The sequence below is a fragment of the Ailuropoda melanoleuca genome, chromosome 17 (genome assembly GCF_002007445.2).
Source record: "Ailuropoda melanoleuca isolate Jingjing chromosome 17, ASM200744v2, whole genome shotgun sequence".
Classification (NCBI taxonomy): Eukaryota; Metazoa; Chordata; class Mammalia; order Carnivora; family Ursidae; genus Ailuropoda; species Ailuropoda melanoleuca.
This window is the reverse complement of record NC_048234.1, coordinates 533,809-554,001: the sequence shown is the minus strand read 5'-3', so window position 1 is coordinate 554,001 and position 20,193 is coordinate 533,809. Positions and strand designations below refer to the sequence as shown.

At 62.2% G+C, this 20,193-nt stretch overlaps 1 protein-coding gene across 1 annotated transcript in view; it reads right to left on the bottom strand.

Annotated features, from left to right (window-relative positions):
* The window catches only part of SLC13A5 (solute carrier family 13 member 5), a 22,839-nt gene extending 3,772 nt beyond the window's left edge, over positions 1–19,067 (bottom strand). The window contains exons 1-11 of the mRNA XM_034647081.1: positions 18,924–19,067; positions 13,201–13,329; positions 12,840–12,976; positions 11,427–11,614; positions 10,397–10,565; positions 9,189–9,311; positions 6,509–6,724; positions 5,765–5,865; positions 4,811–4,929; positions 2,712–2,873; positions 11–148 (exon numbers count right to left, since the gene is read on the bottom strand). Coding sequence (XP_034502972.1) covers positions 11–148; positions 2,712–2,873; positions 4,811–4,929; positions 5,765–5,865; positions 6,509–6,724; positions 9,189–9,311; positions 10,397–10,565; positions 11,427–11,614; positions 12,840–12,976; positions 13,201–13,329; positions 18,924–19,025 — 1,584 coding nt within the window. The 5' untranslated portion in view covers positions 19,026–19,067. The remainder of the gene's footprint in view (positions 1–10; positions 149–2,711; positions 2,874–4,810; positions 4,930–5,764; positions 5,866–6,508; positions 6,725–9,188; positions 9,312–10,396; positions 10,566–11,426; positions 11,615–12,839; positions 12,977–13,200; positions 13,330–18,923) is intronic.
* Between the last annotated feature and the right edge of the window lie 1,126 nt (positions 19,068–20,193).

Here is a 20,193-nt window from a genome sequence, read left to right as displayed (position 1 = left end):
GCTGCGTTACCATGTCAGAAACCTTGAGGTGTCCGTAGGCAAACACGATGGCATTCGGCGGCGTGGCCACCGGCAGCATGAAGGCGAAGGAGGCACTCAGCGTGCAGGGCAGCATGACGTACAGCGGGTTGAGGCCGATGGAACGTGACTGGGGGGAAACACAGCGCCGCGAGGTCACGGGTGCACAGGACGAAAGCTCCTGAAGAGCGTTCCCCTAACACCCCGTGTGCAGCCCCAGCCCCGGGCCCTTGTCCCGCTGGCCCCTCTACCCTTGGCCACGGGTCTGCACAATAAGGGGCCCAACTCAGAGCCGCCTCCCGGGAGGCCTTTCTGAACCCCCGTTCATTCAGCGTATGTCTCTTGGCCACCATGTGCCAGAGATCATGCTGGCCGCTCAGACTGCACCGAACCTTGGTGTGCCCTTGCGGTCCACGTGAGCACCCGTCTGTCTGTCCTGCCCCAGACCTCGAAGGCCCACATCTTCTCGCCTGTGATGCACATGTTTTTACGCACACGGGATTGTTTTGCATATGGAATTTGGGACCCATCTTTTTTACTCTACGGCTTAAAATTCAGCCACATCTAACAGCGTCTGGTGCAGAGTAGACATTCATTAATGAATGTTGAATGAATGAACAATATAATTCACAGTATGTTCCGATCTCTATCAAAATTCACAATCCATCGTGCAAACGTGCATGCACATGAGGACAGACGCACGCACGACTGTGCATCAGCAAAACACTGAGGAGACAGACTCATCCGTACGCCACAGAAGCAGATGGTTAAATAAAACATAAACATACAAACAACAGGGCCGCTGGCGGCTGTGTCTGCCCCACCAGCACGGGAAGATCCCTGATAGATGGTAGAGGAAAAGAACATTACGGTGCAAAACGGGACCACAGAATGATGCCATTTGTTTAGAGAGAGGGAGAGAGAGAGAGAGAGAGAGGGATACATCCAGAAAGATACCTAAGACATTCATAGCAGAAGCTATCTCTCGGGAGGAGGCTGGAGGGCCAGGGTCTGTGCACCCTCTGGGGTTCTTGGTCACTTATTAACCGTGTGTACCTACGATGCTTTGAACTTTAAGTACCCTTCAAAACTGTGATTCCCCCCAGTTTGATACTGTGTCGTAGGACTCTGTCTCCTCTCGCCAGTCCCCTGCTGCTATGAAAACACCTTGGTAACAAACGTTCTGGGATGTGCCTCTCTCTGTAATAGAGGCTTGTCCGCACTCTGACGATCTTCCTAAGACACGTTCCCAGACATGAAATTGCTGAGTCCAAGTGCACGAGCGGCTTCGGCTCATGGTTCCTGTGGGTAAACAGTCTCTGAAAGGCGGCGAGTGGCTGAGAGGTCCAGGCAGCCCCGTCTGTGTCCTGAACCCCCTCTTTTCCTGGCCCTGAGTGCATGGCGTCTGCACCCCATGGGCTTCTGTGACCCAGCCGGGGTGGGGGGGGGTCACCACTTGCCCCTCCCCCGCAGGTGGATGCTGAGGGAGGAGTTCCAGGGGAGCTGTGGGCTTCTGGCTCGAGAAAAGCCTGGCCACGCCTTCAGGTGAAAACCCCCATTTGTCTGGCTTTGGGCTGGAGGTGAGCAAGCCAGGCCTTCCCTGGGGGCGGGGCCCAGCACCGCGAGCCCAGCAGCCTGCTTANGGGGAGCTGTGGGCTTCTGGCTCGAGAAAAGCCTGGCCACGCCTTCAGGTGAAAACCCCCATTTGTCTGGCTCTGGGCTGGAGGTGAGCAAGCCAGGCCTTCCCTGGGGGCGGGGCCCAGCACCGCTAGCCCAGCAGCCTGCTTAGGGGAGGCGGACCTCGACCACCACGTCCATCTCCACTCAGAATGGAAGGAGAAAACCATCGGGTTTCACTTCCATACATGTGGACGCGGGGCGGCCGAGGGGAAATCGACGGACTTGAGTCTGGCTCCCAACCCCGGAGTGGCAACCACGGCCCCTTCCAGGCTTGTGCTGTTGCTCACGGAGGATTCCCATGGCCCTCATCTTACTGGGCCCTCAGCACAGGTGAGAACTGAGGTGCCGCGTTCGAGGACCCCACAGCTTGGACTCAGGTCCTCTGACCCCCAGCCCGGGGCTCCCGCTGCACCACCCTGAGGCCGGGACCGCCGAGCAGTGAGTGGAGGAAGGAAATGCAAGAGAAGATCACAGCTGCTCTTCCTCCAAGCCCTGCTCGTCCTCGGTCCCAGCTCGAGTACATTCTTGCCCAAAGCACAGAGCTCTAGCCTGGCACCCGGCCCCTCCACCCCACCCACTCCCTCTGTGCCCAGCGCCTGGGCCACTCCAACCTCCCTGAACGGCCTCTGCCTCCCACCGTCCCCAAGACCCAGTTCCCCAGGATTTCTTCCTGGTGGGCTCCGGCCAACAGTGGCCCTGCCCTGCCGCCTTTCCACGCACCCCTCCATACGCCAGATGCCCCATCACCCCCGTGGCCCTGGCCCACTCCTCCATGCTGCAGACCCTGTCTCCTCAGCTTGAGAAACAATCGGCCACATTTATAATGACTTTTGAGGGCCTGGTTCTTGCTTTACCTTTTGGCGCATATGCGGGATACAAAGAAGGACCTCGGAAGTGAGGTTGGGCTCTGGCCCCTGACCTCACCGTCCCGCTAGGGACCCAGGACACGGTCACGGGTTGACGGCCTCCTGTGCCACGACGGCTAAGGGTCATCACCCCAGCAGGTCACTTACCATGGAGGCGAAGATGGGCAGGAACAGGGTGGTGGTGGCCACGTTGCTTGTGCACTCCGTGAACACAGCAACAAGCAGGGAGAGGATCAAGGTGATGGCTGCAGGGGGCACGGAGTGCAAGGGCTCCATCTGCTTCCCCATCCATTCAGACAGCCCCGAGGCCTGGAAAGTGGGGGAGGACAGTCACCGAGGGCCTGAGCGACCCTGGTCCTTCCCCAGGGAGCTCAGCCCCTCCTGCGCCCTGACTCTCCCCATCCCCACCTCGATGTCTCCTCAACCTGTTTCCAGCCCAGCCAGCCTACGAACCGAATTCTGGCTCGGAGTCACACTCACGTCCCAGCCTGAACTCATCCTCTCTGGCCCTGGATCTGCTCCCTGGGGCTCCCCGTCGACCTGCTGTCCGACCTGGGGGGCTGGGTGCCACCCTGTGGGCCCTGTTATGCCCACTCGGCCACCCGGTCACCCCGAACGTCTCCCCACCGCTCAGGCCCCTGCAGTTCCCAATGCTCAGGAAAGGGATCCGACTGGAAATCGAGGATTTAGAGGAGGAGCGAGTCTGAGGGAGGACAGAACGCTCACGGAGCCTCACGCTCTGAGACTGGGTCAGATGAGGTACTGAGCCCCGACTGGCTCTCCCACAGCCGTTCCCTGCCTGGGTGTCCACTCCCCGCATCAGCGTGTTTCCCCACGCGCAGATCAGACTGAGTCACTCTGGACTCAACCCTTCAGGGCTTGCCCACGGAATAAAGTCCACACCCCCATCTTGACTCCCGGTGAAGTGACTTCTTCGAGCCACACCAGCCTCATCTTCTGCTGCTCCTGAGCTCAACACTGCACGCTTACTCCTTCCTTCAGGGATCGCTCCTTCCTGACATGCTTTTCAGATATGACCCCCTCTCCAGGCTGCAAAGGCCTCAGAGCAGGAACATTATCAACCTGCTCTGTAACTCCCAGGCCTGATCTAACATGGACATACTGGGAATGTTTGATGAATGAATACAAGAATGAATGAATGAATGAGTGACAATAGATAATGGATGAACGAACGGAGAGGTGACCAGATGGATGGATTTATTCATCTAAAAGATATTTATGTTCCTGTTATGCACTGGGCTACATTTTAGATGCTGAAGGAACAGAAGAAACAAGATAGACCAAGTCTGTCTATGACATTCTCCTCCTGGATGGATGGATGGATGGATGGATGGATGGATGGATGGATAGATGAAGGGATGGATGGATGGAGGGATGGATGAAGGGATGGATGGACAGATGGATGGATGGAAGTTTGGATGGATAGAAGGACAGATGGATGGAAGGATGGGTGGATAGATGGATGGATGGATGGATGAAAGGATGGATGGACAGATGGATAGATATGGATGGACAGATGGATGGATGGAAGTTTGGATGGATAGAAGGACAGATGGATGGAAGGATGGGTGGATAGATGGATGGATGGACAGATGGATGGAAGGATGGATGAAGGGATGGATGGATGGATAGATAGATGGACAGATGGAAGGATGGATGGAGGACAACAGCACCAAGCGGGCTCATCTCTCTCCCCACCTCATTTCTTCTCTATTGAGAAAGGGGGGGGGTAAGAAAATTACATTTTGGGGTGTTTTCTCCCAAGAGTTGTTCCTCTCCTTCTGTGCTGCTATATACCTTGATAGAGAAAACGTATTTAAATGTCGGCTACATGAGCAGAGTCCAACGAGTAGAAGAAGGAGACGGTGTGGCAGGAAGAGACCTCCCAGAACAAATCAAAGCCGAGGTCATTGTCACCAAACCCCAAAGGAGGCCTCACAGAGCCCTCTGCCTCTCTCAGCTGACTTACTCTCCTGGTCACTCATTCACTCATCGCTACAATTGCTCAAAGAGCTGTCTCCATTCAGGTCCGTCCATCCATCCACCCACCTGTCTACCCATCCTTGGTGACAAGACAGAGTCCCTGTCCTCAAGACACCTGCAGCTCTCTGGAGCAGACAGACATTGAACCAGAGTGCACAGCGCAGGGGTGTGGGTGGAGGGACAAAGTTCTCTGACGCCCTCTTGTGCAATAGGGGCCCTGGCAGCCTGCAGGGGGGCCTTACCTCGCATCCTTTGGCCAGCGCGAAGCCCCCTCCCAGCAACAACACGATGCCCCAGGGCACTTTCTCTTGGGTCACCTTCCAGGTCAGCAGCGCAGGGGGATAAAACGGAGTTTTCCTTTCTGAGAAGAAACCATAAAAACACACATCCAAAACCCAGAGCCGCATCGGCAAGCAGAAGAGATCGAATGAAGGGGAATAAAAGCCCATGAGTTCAACGGGCACCTTCTCCTATCCATAAATCAGCTAAAACTCACAGTAATCGTAACACCCATTGCCGGTGAAGATGTGGCAGAACTGTTACACTCCTGCTGGCGGAGAAATTGCACAATCTTTTTGGAAACCAGTTCGGCAACCCATTTTAAGAACCATTAAGACGTATATATTCTTGCAATAACGTTGCTCCTGGATATTAATCCTAAAGAAACACCCTCAAAGAAAAAGCTACACACGTGAAAACACTAATTTATGATAATGAAAAATTCAGAACAGCCAGAATGTTTCCTGAGAGGAGAACAGCACAGCCCCTTGACGAGATATGATGCCGTTATTAGAGAAAATAAAGTCAGAGGCTGTGTGTTTAACAGGACGTGTTCACAGAGTAAAAACATGAAAACCCACATGACAGAGAACCAGAATTAGACCCGTGTCTGTGTGTGGATCGCAGCCGTGTGCACACGCGTCCTAGCAAAGACGGGAAGAGAGAAACCGAAAATACACTGCTGGCATTGAGGGAAATCGGGAATATTCTTCTGTCCTGATGTGATACTGATAAGATTTCCGACGTGTAAAGGGCACAAGAGAAGAGAGTTGGCACTGAACAGTCCCAGGGAGGGTTGACGAACGCCCCCTGCCTGGACGTGGCAGTCTAGCCAGGCCTCTCCGACAGGGTGGGGCTCCCTCCCTCGGTGGTGGGGGGGGCACCCTGATGAGCGCGAGGCCAGGACAGAGCCTTACCCTCCTCAGTCTGGCCGCGGAAGTTGAACTGGGGCCTCTGCGAAGGCATGACAAACAGCAAGGTGGCCACGAAGATGGCCACGGTGGCGTCAGACACATACCTATAGGGGAGAGCACACAGGACATGCCCAGCTAGCTTCAGGGCCCCCACTCCTCAAACCTAGTCTGTGTCCAAAGGCGCACTGAGCGTGAGGACTGGAGCGCCAAGGGCCAACGTCGGGAGCGCTGTACGGATGAAACCGTGGCTGGAAGCCAGGACAGCCACGTCTGGGCCCAGCTCTGCCCCCAGCGGGGCGACCCTGACCTGCTTGCTCCCCTCTCAGTCTGCATGGCTCCGTGAGTGAACATCGCGACGTGCTCTCCTCAGACTGTCTAGAACCCTGGGTTCCCGGGGTGCCTGCCAGGGCCCGGCTGCTAACCCAGCAGACCCTCTTACGGGACAGGTGTAACATCGGGTATCCCCCGCCCGCGTCGCCTGCCTCGTCTAGGAACCTCGCTTCCTTCCCACCTGGAGGGAAGCAGCCCACGCCCTCTCCGCCAGGTCTCGACAAAGGCCCCAGACCCCGGACGTCTGCCTTCAGAGGGAGGAAAGATGGCAGAGCTCCTGGCTTGGCAAGACCTCCCTGTCACAGCCCGGCCCCCCTGCCTGGCCATCAGGGGCGCATCTGCGGGCTTGCCGAGAAGACCCGGGAGAGGAAAGGGAGCGGCAGAACTCAACGCGGGACGAGGGAGCCTGCGACTTACTTCATCTCGCCCTCGTCCCAGGCCAGCGACACCCAGCCGGGCATGAAGCCGGGGTCCCGGGAGAACCACAGGCCGACCAGCAGGAGGAAGCACAGCAGGACGTTGGCCTCGGCGAAGGAGAAGGGCCCCAGCTTCCTGTACTCCTCCCGCAGCACCTTGTAGGCAGCCTTCTCTTGACTCCTGCTCTCCAGCCCACAGCCCCAGGACTTCTTAAAACTAGAAGGTGCACAGACGAGAGGCCAGTGAGGCAGGCCGGCTGGCACAGGGCCGGTCGGACGGTCAGATGGAAGGCTGCACGTTGGGCAGCAGGACGGGGTGGAAGGGCACACGGTGCAGCCTCGAGCGAGCCCCTTCCCCGGTCCTGTCTCCAACCTCTGCCGGCCCTGCCTCGCAGAACGCAGTGGGGGACGGTCTCTGTGATGTGTGCCCAGCGCACGGCCCAGGGTGCCCCCAGAACCGGAGGGGGCTTCCGAGGCGGTCGGAGGGCACCGGTGTGGGGGCCAGGCTGAACGGGGTCTCAGGGCCAGTGGAGGCAAGACGGGAGAAGGACAGCCAGGAGCGGAAGCCGAGGGGCAGGGGGAGGGGCGGACAGGGGCCGAGGAGGCAGAAATCGGCAGAGGCAGGGCCGCCCCTGGTAAGGGGGCCATGGCAGGTGCCTGGTCGCCTGGGAACCGGCGGCTCCCGTCATCTGGGGGATGGCCGGGAGAAGTTCTGGAGCCAACTTGAGGGGAAGGTCTTCCTCACGGGGGGTGGTCCCACCGGGGCCCGGAGCTGAGATGCCAACCCCCATCACAGGTGGTTCAAGAGGACACAAAGAACAAGGACAGGTCTAAGCAGCCCAGGCCAGGCAGGAGCAGGGTGGGAGCTTGTGGTTGGGGGGGGCACAGGTGTATGGTGGCCCTGCTCTTGGGGGCTCCCCGGGGACCAGTGGTCACAGCCACCCGCAGCCTGCCCAGGCTGCCCTGCAGGACCTCGCCTGGGGTGCCGGCATCAGGGATGGGCGGAGGAGGGGTCTGTGGACAGGTGCTGAGGGTACCTCGGCCATGGGGAGGGGCCGGCCAGGGCCATCGGTGCCCAGGATGCAGGCCTGTGGGATTGTCTGGACATTCCAGCCCCAGGCAGGCTGAAGGCCAAGAGGATTGTCCTGAGAGAGCCCTCCCTGCTGGGAGTCCCTCCCGGGCCCTGGGACAGACTTCACGGGAGGGCAGGGGTCCAGCCTGGTTAGCAAAGCTGGGTGCAAGCCAACGATAATGTCCCGCTAGTCCTGGGGGGCCCGTGGTCCCTGGGGCTGTGAACCCAGGAGGGTAGTTTTCCTGGATGAGGCCCGGAGGCAGTCACCCTGACATTGCCCAGGGGGGACCCAAGTGAGGGTGACAGAAAGGGCATCCCCACAGCTGAGGCAGGTGCTGGCTGTACGAGGCCTGGGGGCTGGGGCCACAGGGGCCAGGACATGGCAGGCGTGGCCTGGGCCCGAGAACATCTTTGCTGCCGCTCACATTGTTCAAGGCTACCTGGGGGCTGCCCCCCGCCCAACCATGCTCCAGGTCAGGTCATCAAGGGCCCCTGAGCTGGCGCGGCGGGCTGGCTGAACACGGCCTCAGGCGGACTCCCCATCAGAAGGCCGGCGGGGGCCACACCAGGCTGGGCAGGCTCTGCTGGGGTTCCTGCCTGTGACAGTCTGGACGCTGGTGGTGCCCCTGTGGCCTTGGAGCCAGCCCAGGGCCCCTGCTCGCCCTGCAGGGAACTCAGTGGACCTCGTGGACCTCGGGGCTTTAGGGCAGCCCCCCCACCTCATGCTGTGCCTGGGCCTCAGGGCGGTCAAGGGCAGCAGGCCTCGGTCTCCCCAGGAGGGGACCCTTATGGAATGAACTGTGTCCCCCCACGGTCACAGGTGGAAGCCCCACCCCCTAGTGTGATGGCATCAGGAGGCGAGACCTTCGTAGGTAATTGGGTTCAGATGAGGCCCTGAGGCTGGAGCCCCGAGGGGATTGATGGGCACGGGCCGCCAAGTATAGGTTTGCACAGGGTACAAGCGTCCTCTTAGCAGCTTCGACCCACACCTGCTCCCCCCATGCCGGGGCCAGGAGCCAGGCTGGCTGCAGGGGACCGAGAGGGCCCGCCCGCCACAGGCGTGCGAGTCACGGGAGGGGTGGCGCCAGCATTTGGGCACCAAGGGGCCAGCTCCCAGGGAGGCCCGGGACCCAGGGAGCAGCTCTTCCGAAACGGAGTGGGGGCAGCAAAGTCGGGACCTGTGTCGCTGCCGGGGGCGGTGCAGGGGGAGGTGCGTCCGAGCTGGCCTTGAGGCCGAGGAGGTGGGAAGGCCGGAAGGTAGGGAATGGCCTTCCAGCAAGAAGGGCAGCAGGTGCAGGGGCAAGGCAAGCGGCCGGGGCGGCCAGACTAGCAGGGGACACCTGGACAAATGGCCAGGGCGGGACAGGAAGGACCTGGCAGCCCCCGGCCAAGTCTGGGCTTTCTGCAGGGGGAGAGGGCGTGGCTAGAGTCTGGCTCAGGGGGAGGGGCGTGGCTAGAGTCTGGCCTCAGGGAAGGGGGCGTGGCTAGAGGCTGGCTCTCTGGGGGAGGGGCGTGGTTAGAGGCTGGTTCTGGGGGGAGGGGCGTGGTTAGAGGCTGGCTCTCTGCGGGGCGGTGGCGGGTGGGGGTCGTGGTTACGGCGCGTGCTCACCTGAACCTCAGGTACACGCACTGGAGCCACAGCCAGGCCAGCAGCAGCATCACCAGCATGTTGGGGAAGGCAAACCCAAACCAGGAGGCGAAGTTCACCAGGTCCTTGCTGGCGGGAAACAGCCTGAACGAAGGGAGAGACGCTGGTCCCACCTCCACGGCCAGGGCGGCAGGGGTGACACCGGATGGCAGTTGGGCCCCTTGGCACACACAAAACACGCCTGGGGAGCAGCCGACCGCCCTGCCTGCAGGTCCATACCGCACCGGGGGCCTCGCAAAAGTCAGGGCCCATCCCTCCAAAATAACGCACTTCCGTGCACACGGAAGCTGGGCGAGAGTTTTGGGGCTCCCCGGACCCCTCAGAGCCCACTCCTGGGGGGAAGTGACTCTCCAGAGCTCCCCAGGGCGGCACGGGGTTGGGGGGACCTTCCCTGGGGCTGGCAGGGGGTCCCTTGAGCTGGCAGGGGGTCCCTTGAGCTGCAGCCCTGCCCTCCAGCCCCAGGAGCAGCTCCCTCGGCCAGCCCGCGGGTGTGGAAGCAGACACAGCCTTCCCCACGCTGCCCCGGCGGACGTCAGGGAGAACCCTAGGCTATCATTACAGAAAGTCCTCTCAAGATCAAAACCGCCTGCGTGTTGGGCCTCAAGTGTCTGCGGGCTCGGCTCCTTCCCACCTCCCAGCGGCCCCGCCTGCCTGGTCCAGGGCTCCCGTCTGCGCGGGAACCCTCGTGCACCTGCCCGGGAATCCGCATCGGCTGCCATCCACTGACCCTCAGGGCCCCACGGGCGGGGCCGGCCTCCCCGCGATCCCAGCCCCACCAGCCCTGTGGTCCACCTGGGGCCCCCCAAGGGCACTTGGAGGCAACAAGTAACCTGACCCCTAACCCTTCGCTGACACCACCGTTCACAGCCAAGGTCAGCGAGCCAGCTGTGAGGGGGCGTCTGTTTTCTGCAAGTTGTGACCCAGGACCCACGTCTGGCCCCACGCTGTCATTTCCCACGACCCTAGTTCAGTGCTCGGAGCACACTCCCTGTCTGAGCGAGCGTCGCGGATGAAAGGCAGGACTCGCCCCAGGGCAGAAGGCAACCGGGCCTGTGGACAGCAGCCCCCACCCCGTGGGGTCCCGGGCAGGTGCGGGGCTGCGGCAGGAAGGAAAGGTGGGGGCGCCCCAGGCCCTCCTCACCTCCCTGGGAGGCATGCCCACGACTCACTCGTGCATCTGGCCCAGAAGCACCACGTTGGGTCCCGTCCCCGTCAGCGTGGCGGTGCCTCCAATGCTGGCCGCGTAGCACACGCACAGAGTCATGGCCTTACACAGGCTCCTCCTGTCGTGGTCGGCCTGCCGCCCCTCCGGGGGGCCTTCAAATGTCACTTGGCTCCCTGTGGGGGGCACGCCATGGGCTGAGCCAGTGTGAGCCGAGCCGCCGGCTCCAGCGCCTGACCCCGCCCTGCTGCCCTGCCCTGAGGATGGGACGGGCCTCCCGCCCCTGGTGCTCCCACAGGTCAGCCCCCAGCCCCCGCGGTGCGCGGCCGCCTCCTTCTCCGGGACGGGGCTCCGCACACAGCCGGCAGCTCAGACACACGCCCTTCCCTCCTGCCACCCTGTCTCTGTTCCCGCTGTTCCCTCCACTGGGGGCCAGGGCGGGGGTCCAGATCCATCTCACCGGCCCTCTCCCCCAGCGAGTCCTGTCCCTTTCCTCGCACCCCCAGTGTCTGGTAAGGCATCCCCGAGTCAGAGGAGCTGTGCCAGGGGCCTCTGGCCCTGGCCTGCTGGGCTCCACGGTCCCCAGCCCCCTGCATCTCTGTAGCTGGAACCTGCGCGGGGGAGCGCAGCCCTGGGGATGGGGCGCGAATGTGGCAGAGAACAAAACAGGTGGTCTCCGACCTCCCCGGATCTCGGATCTCGGGGCCTTTTTGGGAAGCCAGCATGGGGCCCCCACCCCAACACCTGTGGGAGCAGAGGGCCCCCCAAGCAGGAGGAGGCATAGAAGGGGTGGGGGGCACCCAGGAGGTGCTCGAAAGATGCCCTGGTGAGTAATCCGATGACAGCGCCGACTTGTGTGGCTGGCAGAAACCACGCGTGGGATCTACCACAGGGTCTAACTTTCATGCAACGGTCACGTTCCTAAAACTTACAAAAGCAGCCTTTTCTAAGTGTTCCTCCTGTTTGAGGGAGGGCTCCAGGTGGCAGAGAGGAGAGCAGCCCTCGTGGGCCCCGCGGCACCCGGGCCAGGGGCTCACCTGGCAGCTCACCCGCCTTGCCCTTGTCCGCCAGCTCCAGGGCCCCCAGGCTGGCCTCAGTGGCTGCGTTGGTGGCCTCCATCTGCTGCAGCATGGCCTCCACGATGGGCACCATCATGGCCGTGGTGGCCGTGTTGCTGATCCACATGGACAGAAAGGCCGTGACGCCCATGAAGCCCAGCATCAACCTGCAGAGGAGGGACGGGGGGAGAGCTGGAAACCCCCAGCCCCTCCGCCCCCAGCCCCTGGGAGCCACGGGGGACTAGGTCCCCCTGCGGGGAAGCCAGGGGACAGAGCCAGTTCAAGACGGGATGGTGTAGGGGGCGGGGAGCACAGCCGTGGGGCAACATTACCGATGTCCCCGGCTGGCTCCTGGGCACCGAAAGGCCTGACACCCAGTCACGGCCTTGAGGGGCTCCCACCTCGCAAGGGAGAGCTGGCCCCAGTGCAGGGCAGGGAGCCACAGAAGGGGCCTGGGGAAGCCAGACTTCCCTCCGGGCTGACCCCACCTCTCTCCATGCCCCCCCCACATGGTGGGGGACCAGGTCCACAAACCGTTCAGGAAACATGCTCCCTTCACTTGCAACACCCCATCTTCCCCCAGTGTCTACCTTGTCACCCACGAGAGATGAACTCCTCGTGGTCTGCAGAACCTGTCCCCCAACCTCCCTTCCCCGTGGCCTCCCTCCACGCGCCCGGCAGCTAGGGCTGAGCACAGTCCTCCATCCTCCCTCGGACACACGTCCCCGGCTGGACTCCCAGACTGTTTCCACATCTGCTCCCTCCTTCCACTGTGAGCTGGGGAAGGGGCTGATTCTGCTCCGTGCCTCCAGGGCCAGGAACAGAAGGCGTTCGTGGGGCCTGGCAGAATGGGACTCGGCTGCCTATGGTCTCCGTGCCTGTCTGGGCCAGGTGCCTGCCTGGGTCACCGATCAGCCTGAGGAAGGGGTCCAGGGCTGTGCATTGCACCAAGGTCCCAGCTGCTGTCCGAGCCAGTGGGCCTCATGGACCCATAAGATCGAAGGCTGGGACCCAGGCCAGGACGAGGGCCAGAGTTTGCAGGAACGAATGAATGATATGGTGTTTCATGGCCCCACGGGGGCTCAACTGGAGTTTCAGGCAGGGCTTGATCCAGCCTCCAATGCCTTATTTCCTGGGGAAGGGGCAGCCCTACCCCCAGGAAGGCTTGCATCCATGCGAGGGGCCTTCGGTGCCCAGTCTGCCCTGCATTCAAACAGCCCTTGCCCACTGCTGCTCGCACGCCCCTCCGGTCACCCAGCTGACCGTCACTGCTCAGCCAGGGGGCCACCTGCCTGCCAAGCCCAGGGAAGCCCGTGGCCAGCGCAGGCCTGTGGGTGATCTGGTCTGTGCCCCCCGCCCCGTCGCCGGGCCAGAGAGAGAAGGCGTGCTCACTGCGCAGGCTTGGCCCCCACCCAGAGCAGCGTGCGCAGGGCTATCCTCTTGTGCAGATTCCAGCGCTCCACGGCCACCGCCATGATGAGGCCGCCCAGAAACAGCATGTTTGTGTCCTTCATGTACTGGACACACACCTGGAGGACAGCACGGGGCCTGTCAGGGCGGCCCCGGGCCCCCCGGTCCCCGAGACGGGTACCCAGACCAGGGACCGACTCCAGGGGCCACTCAGAGTAGGGATGGGTGGTCACGCGGTCTGTCTCCGTGCCAGGCGCGGGGGTCCCCCACGGCCCAGGCAGCTCTGAGGGGCTGGGAGGGTGCGCCACGGTGGGGATGCGGGAAGCCGCCTGGGGCTGCTCACCTGCTTGGAGTCCAGAATCTTTAAGAGCGGGAAGAGCAAGGCGGGCATGAGGGAGGTGACGGCCAGGGGGATGACTTCCGTGCACCAGTAGACGGCCATGAGGATGATGACATAGGCGCACCTGACGAACTGAAGAGACGGCCTGAGGCCTCCGCGGGCGGGCACCCCGCTTCCCACCCCAGCGAGCCGGGGAGGCAGCCAGCACGGGTCACCGGAACAGCGTGACGGCATCGGAGGGAAGGCCCGCGGGCGGCCCTGCCAGCACAGCCTCGGGGCGCAGAACCCTGAGGAAGGGCCAGGCCCCACTGACGAGGGCCTCCTGCCCCTGCCCCCCAGCTGCCGTGCTCAGCAAGCCCCCCCAGCGCCCCAGGAAGGGGTAGGAGAGAGGGTGTGAGAGAGAGGGGAGGAGATGAACGCAGAGCTCCCCCGCTTCCAACGGCTCCCCTGGGCCGTTCTCGCACCCGGCAGTGGTTCCGAAGCCGGTTACGGATGCGGTAGGAGCCCTGCTTAGAATTCATTCGGAGTCTGCGTTTTCCCTGGGCTCTCCGCACGCGGGGCAGTGTCCTCACGGCGCTGGGCGGCTGCGCGCTCTCCGGGCCAACAGCACCCACACGGCCCTTCTGTTTGGTGCTCTCGGTCAGGACACCCCCCCTTTGGAGGCTCGTGTGCTGAGTGTCCTGGGTGCTGCGGGCCGGACGGAGCCATGCTGCGTGCATGGTGGGTTTCCCAGGACGCAGCCCTGCCTGAAGTCCAGGAAGGTCTGCACCGTTTTTAATCACACCTGGATCAGCCTTACAGCTGCGAACACTCCAGATTTGACAGGTGCTTCTCTTTCCCCTCCGGCCTCCTGCGGTGGAGGTAATGTGCCTTCTCTGCCGTCCCTCGGGCTGGGGGCACCCACTTTCTCCGCTCACCTATTTCAAGTCGCCCCACAATGCCCCAGCGCCTGCTTCTACTCAATTTCTTCTGAAAAGGCTGCCCTGAGTCCCTGCAAACCGGCTCATTCCGCAAACTGCCAACCCGGTGTTTCAGGGGTGTTTTTTATTACCACGGAGAGGACGGTACACGGTGTTCTCACTGCATCTCTCCTTGCAAAGGCCTGGAGCTCTCCTCCTGGTGTTCCATCTTGGGTGAGCTGCGTCTCCCTGCCCTGTGGCCACGGAGCCACTGGGACCTTGGCTTTGCGGTGAGGCGGACCTGGTCCCCGTGTGAGCCCGCGGCTGGCCCCTTGCGAGCTGTGGGACTTTGCGTGCGTGGTGTAAGTTCTTTGGTCCTGAATCTCATCACCTCTGGGGATGTGGATAATACCACCCATCTCCCTGGGCACCAGCTTGTTCAATGCCAGCATCGATGCCCACCCAGACCAGCCTCTCCCTCCTCCCAGCCCCCCCCCCACCAAATCAGCGGCCAACACCCAGAGCTCCTACCCCTGGCTCTCCAGCATCTTCCCCTCACATCTTCACCTTGCCCGCCACATCTCCACCTGGGTCCTCCCAATCTGACCTCCCCACGCCCAGAACCGCATGGCTCCCTCTTTCAACCTGCAAATCTGTTCAGGGAATCCTTTAAAAGGCTCCTGTTGCCCTCAGGACAAACCCCAAATGCCTCAGCATGACCTGGGAGGCCCTCTGTGAGGAGCGGGCCGTGCAGACCCGTCCAGCCCCACTCCCTGCCCACTGGCACCCGAGTCCCCCACCCCCCTGGCAGTGCCTGAGGCAGGGCTCTCTGTCACCCACACTTTGGCTCACACTACCCCTGGCCTGGAGGCAGTGTGCGCCACCCAGCTCCACGTCTCCTCGGGCGCCTTCCCCCACCCCGCCCACCATGGCCTGGCTCTGTGCCCCCAGCACTTCCCGCCCTGGGCTGCCCCTGTCTGGCCCCCACCCAGCACACACACCCAACAGTGCCCCACCAGAGAGAACCTGTGTTGGTGGATCCGCTCTGTCCTCAGCACGCAGCACGGGCCTGACACTCAGGACACGCTGCCCCAGCGCTTATGAGGGCAGCGGGCCGGCAGAGCCGAGCTGTCACCCTGACAGCAAGCGCACCTGTGCACCATCACTCTCCTGCCACCCACCAGAGCACCTACTGCATGCACGGAACATCGCACGAAGACCCGGAAATTCTTCATCTGGATTGCGTTATCAGTCACAACACAGAAACACGGCTTCAGCCGCCCAGGAGCGCCCAGGGCACCTGCCTACTGTCCGAAGCCGACGTGTTGGCACTGACGGTTCTGCGGGGGTGGAGCGGGGGTGGGTGGGAGCCAAGCCAGAGCGGTGCTGGGTGCCCCATCCATGGCCCTGCCCCACGAGACGCAGGAGAGCCCTCCCCAGTTGTGACCGTACCAAGCGTCTCCAGACCTTGCTCAGGGTTCGCAGGGGTCAATGCTGGTCAGAGCCACGGGATTCCGGGCAGGACTGTGGTGCGGCTAGAAGCCCAGGCTTCACCACCACACACACCTGAGCCATGTCCACTGTCTGCCATTGTCTGGCCTTCAGCGTCCCACATGTCTCTGGACCTTGGTGCTGGCCGGGGGGCGGGGGGAAGTCGGAGTGATGCCCTCCAGGGGCAGCCAATAAGGGGGTGCATTATAGAGAATTTACAAACAGGGGCGCCTGGGAGGTTCAGTCGGTGAAGAGTCTGCCTTCAGCTCAGGTCATGATCCCGGGGTCCTGGGGGACTCCCTGCTCAGTGGGGAGCTGCTTCTCCCTCTCCCTCTGCCCCTCCTTCCCACTCGTGCTCTCTCTCTCTCACAAATAAATAAATAAAACCTTTAAAAAACCCCACAAAACCCAGCAACACAGTCCACAAATCCTCCTCTTTATCACAATTCTCCACACCGGCACCGATAAACCACAGCCCCCACCCCGGCCCCGGCCCCCTCCCGCCTTGTTCCCTCGAGGGTACCCATTAACGTCCCGCGTGCAGAAAGCGCTTGCTGGCCTTTACCGTCTAAACTCAGAAACAGCGGCACGTGTCCCCAGTTTTCATGGCACTGTTCCTGGAGGCGCCGCGTGGAACCGGCGGGGTCAGTGCCTGGAAGAGCGCTTAGTGCTGAGAGCGAGGTGGACAGTGGGGTTTACAGGGCAGCCCCAGCTCCTAGTGGGCTCAACAGCTATATGTTCAATGCACAGCTGAATAAAACCGCGGCTCATTATTTGTGTAATTATTAACAAGCAAGGGTGTCCAGCACACGGTGCTTTGGGAAAATGTAGGTAAGGGAGCATATCTGTGTGTGGGTGTGACTTACAGCCTTTGAGGGTGTTTTCATTTCTACTCTACACTTTACAGACCTTGAAAACAAGAATTTTTAAATAATTTCAATAAAACAAACAGCACAATGAATGTCTTGTCTATCTTATTAAAAAGCGATCTTTTAAAGAAAGGACCCAGAGAAAAGCAGAAAAGTGGAGCAGAGATGNAAGAGGGGGGAGGGGGGGGGGGGGGGGGGGGGGGGGAGCAAGGTGGACTAGGAGGAAAGCCCGGAGGGGCCCCGCACCAGCGGAGGGTGGCCATGCTGGGAGCCACTGCTCCACTCGGTCAGGGCAGCCCATGCTGCCAAGAGCCTGCTGGCTTCCCAGAAGCCCTGCCCTGTGCCCAGCACCTCTGGGTTTCCTTGCACAACGTTGCCGCCATGGGGGTGGGGGTGGGGAGCTCTTGCGTGGGGACCGACACAGGAGGCACAAAGCCGAGAACACAAGAACGCAGGGGTCCAGGCGCCTGATCCCCCAGAGGGAAAGCACCTGAAGGCCACCTTTAGAACGACTCCCTCCCCTCCCCCGCCGCTGTCTCTCCTTCCCTGGCCTGACTCTCACTCCCAGGGCAGGTCCCTGACCCGCATACACACCCTGAGAAGAGGGTCCCGACTCAGGACCCACCTGCGTGCATGCACACGGGTGTGTACAGGGGTGTGTGTGTCAGGGTGGGACTGGGGTCTCGGTCACACTCCCCCTGAGCAGGGGCTCAGCCAAGCTACCATCATCATCCCAGGGGACATCACTCCCAGCCAGCACAGCTAAAGTCCACTCTCCTGCCGGGCTCCCCCTTTCTGCAGAGGAAATAGGGCTGCTCCCAGTCAGGGCGGCACGGGGAGGGGGGTACCCACAGCTGGATCTGCTGTCTGTGGCCCCACCAGGGTTATGCTCAGCCCACCCAAGGGACCTCCCAGCCTCCCTCCCCCATCCTAGGAACTGGCATCATCGCTTTGGCATCCAAAGTCATACCGTCGGAACCAAACCTCCTTGCCCATTGTACAGATGAGAACACCAAGGCCCAGAAAGCACAGGGTGGTGTCTGAGGTCACAAAGATGAGTGAATGCTGGAAGTACACTTCTCATGCAGGTGGGCTTCCTGACGCACCTCCTCGCCCCGCCCAGCTCCCCCCGCCCAGGACTGCCCGCACAGCATCCCCTCAAGAGCTCCTCTGTTTCCCAAACTGCCTGGGGGGGGGGTACCGGAGGTTTCCTGTCTGGGCTCGAGAGAAGGCGCTGAAAGAGGGAAGGAGGAAGGAGCAGCCAGCAGCCACAAAAGGCTTCAAAGGGCTCGGGCCTCTGCCNCAAAGTCATACCGTCGGAACCAAACCTCCTTGCCCATTGTACAGATGAGAACACCAAGGCCCAGAAAGCACAGGGTGGTGTCTGAGGTCACAAAGATGAGCGAATGCTGGAAGTACACTTCTCATGCAGGTGGGCTTCCTGACGCACCTCCTCGCCCCGCCCAGCTCCCCCGGCCCAGGACTGCCCGCACAGCATCCCCTCAAGAGCTCCTCTGTTTCCCAAACTGCCTGGGGGGGGGGTACCGGAGGTTTCCTGTCTGGGCTCGAGAGAAGGCGCTGAAAGAGGGAAGGAGGAAGGAGCAGCCAGCAGCCACAAAAGGCTTCAAAGGGCTCGGGCCTCTGCCAAACCGGCTTCCACAGACCAGCGCACCCAGCGGGGCCTGGACTCCCGGCCCCGCCCCCGCCCTGCGGCCAAGGCCATTCATCCTCGGCCTCCCTCCGGGAACGCTGGGCAGCCCGGGCGAGGGACGCGGCTTCCCCTGCAGCCCTGGGTCGTGCCACCCAAGGCGCGAGCCTGGGAACGCGTCTGCCTCTTGCCCAGCCGCTACAGGCCGCAGGCTGAGAAGGCCAACTCCGTTTCCGATCCGCCTTTCAGCCAGGAGAGGATCTGGACTCAGCTGTGGTTTCCAGGGTTTGGGAGCAGGGAAGAAATGTGGATCACGCATGGGGAAACTGAGGCTCAAAGTGGGATCCACTTAGGTGGTGATCTTTTCGTATGGCTCCCTGGCTGACCTTGGAAGCCCCCTACAGCTGTGAAGTCCTTCCTCGCTTAAGGGAGAGCCAGGAGGCAGAAGGAGGGAAAGACAGGCACCCAGGCTCCCTGTGGGCATGGGTGACATTTGGGGGGGGAAGATGTGGGATGCGGTGGTTCACTTGGGGAGATTCTGAGCCGGGGCCGAGCCTATGGATGGGCTGTGCGGCCAAGATCTGAGCTAACTTCTAGGTTCCAGTGCTCACCCGGAGGGTTCTTTCCCCCTGGGATCTGTGAGCCCCAAGGTCGGTGCGCCCCGGGGTCTCCGCGCCCCTTGAAATGCTTTGCCGGCACCTCCCATCTAGCACCCGGAGCTCCCGAGTGGGCGCCCGGCTCAGCGCTCCAGCTCAGGGCTCCTGGGTTGGCGCCAGCTGCTGGCACAGGGCGCCCGGGGTCCGCGGAGATGCGACTGACCTTGGCGGGCATCAGAATGACGAGTGGCAGCAGCAGTAACGGGGTGATGAACAAGATCACGAAGGACTTGAACTTGGAGACATAGCTCAGCGCCGAGGCCATAGCGCGGGAGGGAGACCGACGGGAGAGGCGAGTGAGGGGCAGTGAGAGGCTCCGCGGTCTTAAGAAGGGGCCGCCGGCCGCGCATTGGGGGGCAGTGCCAACTCCGCCCCCCACCGTGGGGCCTCCCCGCGGTCACGGGGCGGGGCCACCCCGCGGGGTCGGTGGGGCGCGCCTGCCCCCAACTCCGCCACCCGGCGGCTGCGGGAGGCGCCTGCGAACTCCAGCGCCTGGGACCGGCGCTCCAGGAGCGTCTGGAGCACCGCACCTTCTGATTCTCCAAGCTTTCCTGCGCCGCCCTGGACCGAGGCGCACCCAGGGCTGCGGATCAGCGGGGGAATCGGCCGTTCTTTGTGCGGGCTTTGACGTGCGCCCCCATCCGCAGGCGCCCCTGCCGCTTCCGGGCTCTGCAGGAGTCCCATTCGAAAGTCTCCGCTGGCCCCTGCGTCTCTCAGAACTCTCTCCGCAGCCTCTCCCTCCTTTTCCCGTGTTACGCCCGCCCCTACCTCCCGCATCCCAGAGGGGGTCTCTGGCAGAGAGGATGACTGCGCCCCGCGCCCTCCGCGCCCCAGGCCCTGCGCCCGCTGGCCACCCGGGCTTCCCAGACGCATTCGCGCGCTGCTCTGGGCGAAGGACCCCTTACCCCCGCGTGCCCCCTCCCGCCCCGAGCACCCCGAGCGCTCTCCAGCGATGCAAAGGGGGCCAGGCCGCGGTCGTCCGCAGGCTGAACGCCTTTCGCCCTCCAGCGGACACCAGCAGCCCGCCGCCTGACCCAGGCTGCTATTGCCATTTTGCAGAGGGAAACGGGGGTCCGCAGAGGAAGGGACTTGACCACGGCTGCACTGACAGCGTCGTTCGTCCATTCATTCGGGGAGCCGCCTTGGAACAGGTACTGGGCTCCTATTCTGTGCCAACCCGTGTCTGGGCGCTGGAGACGCAGGGATGCAGACAACACTTCCTCTGTCACTTTTTCTTCCCTCCCTTCTCCTCTGCCTTCCCTGGCCTGTCTCATTCTGCAGCTCTCTGCTGGGGAGTCGTGCCCAGCTTATGACTGAACTCCAGACTGCTCCTTCGTGGTCACCACCCTGATGCTGGAGCCCCAGCTCCCTGCTGTTCCAACCTTTCCCAGCCTGAATGTGCCCGAGGACCCAAGACAACACCTTCTGCGTCA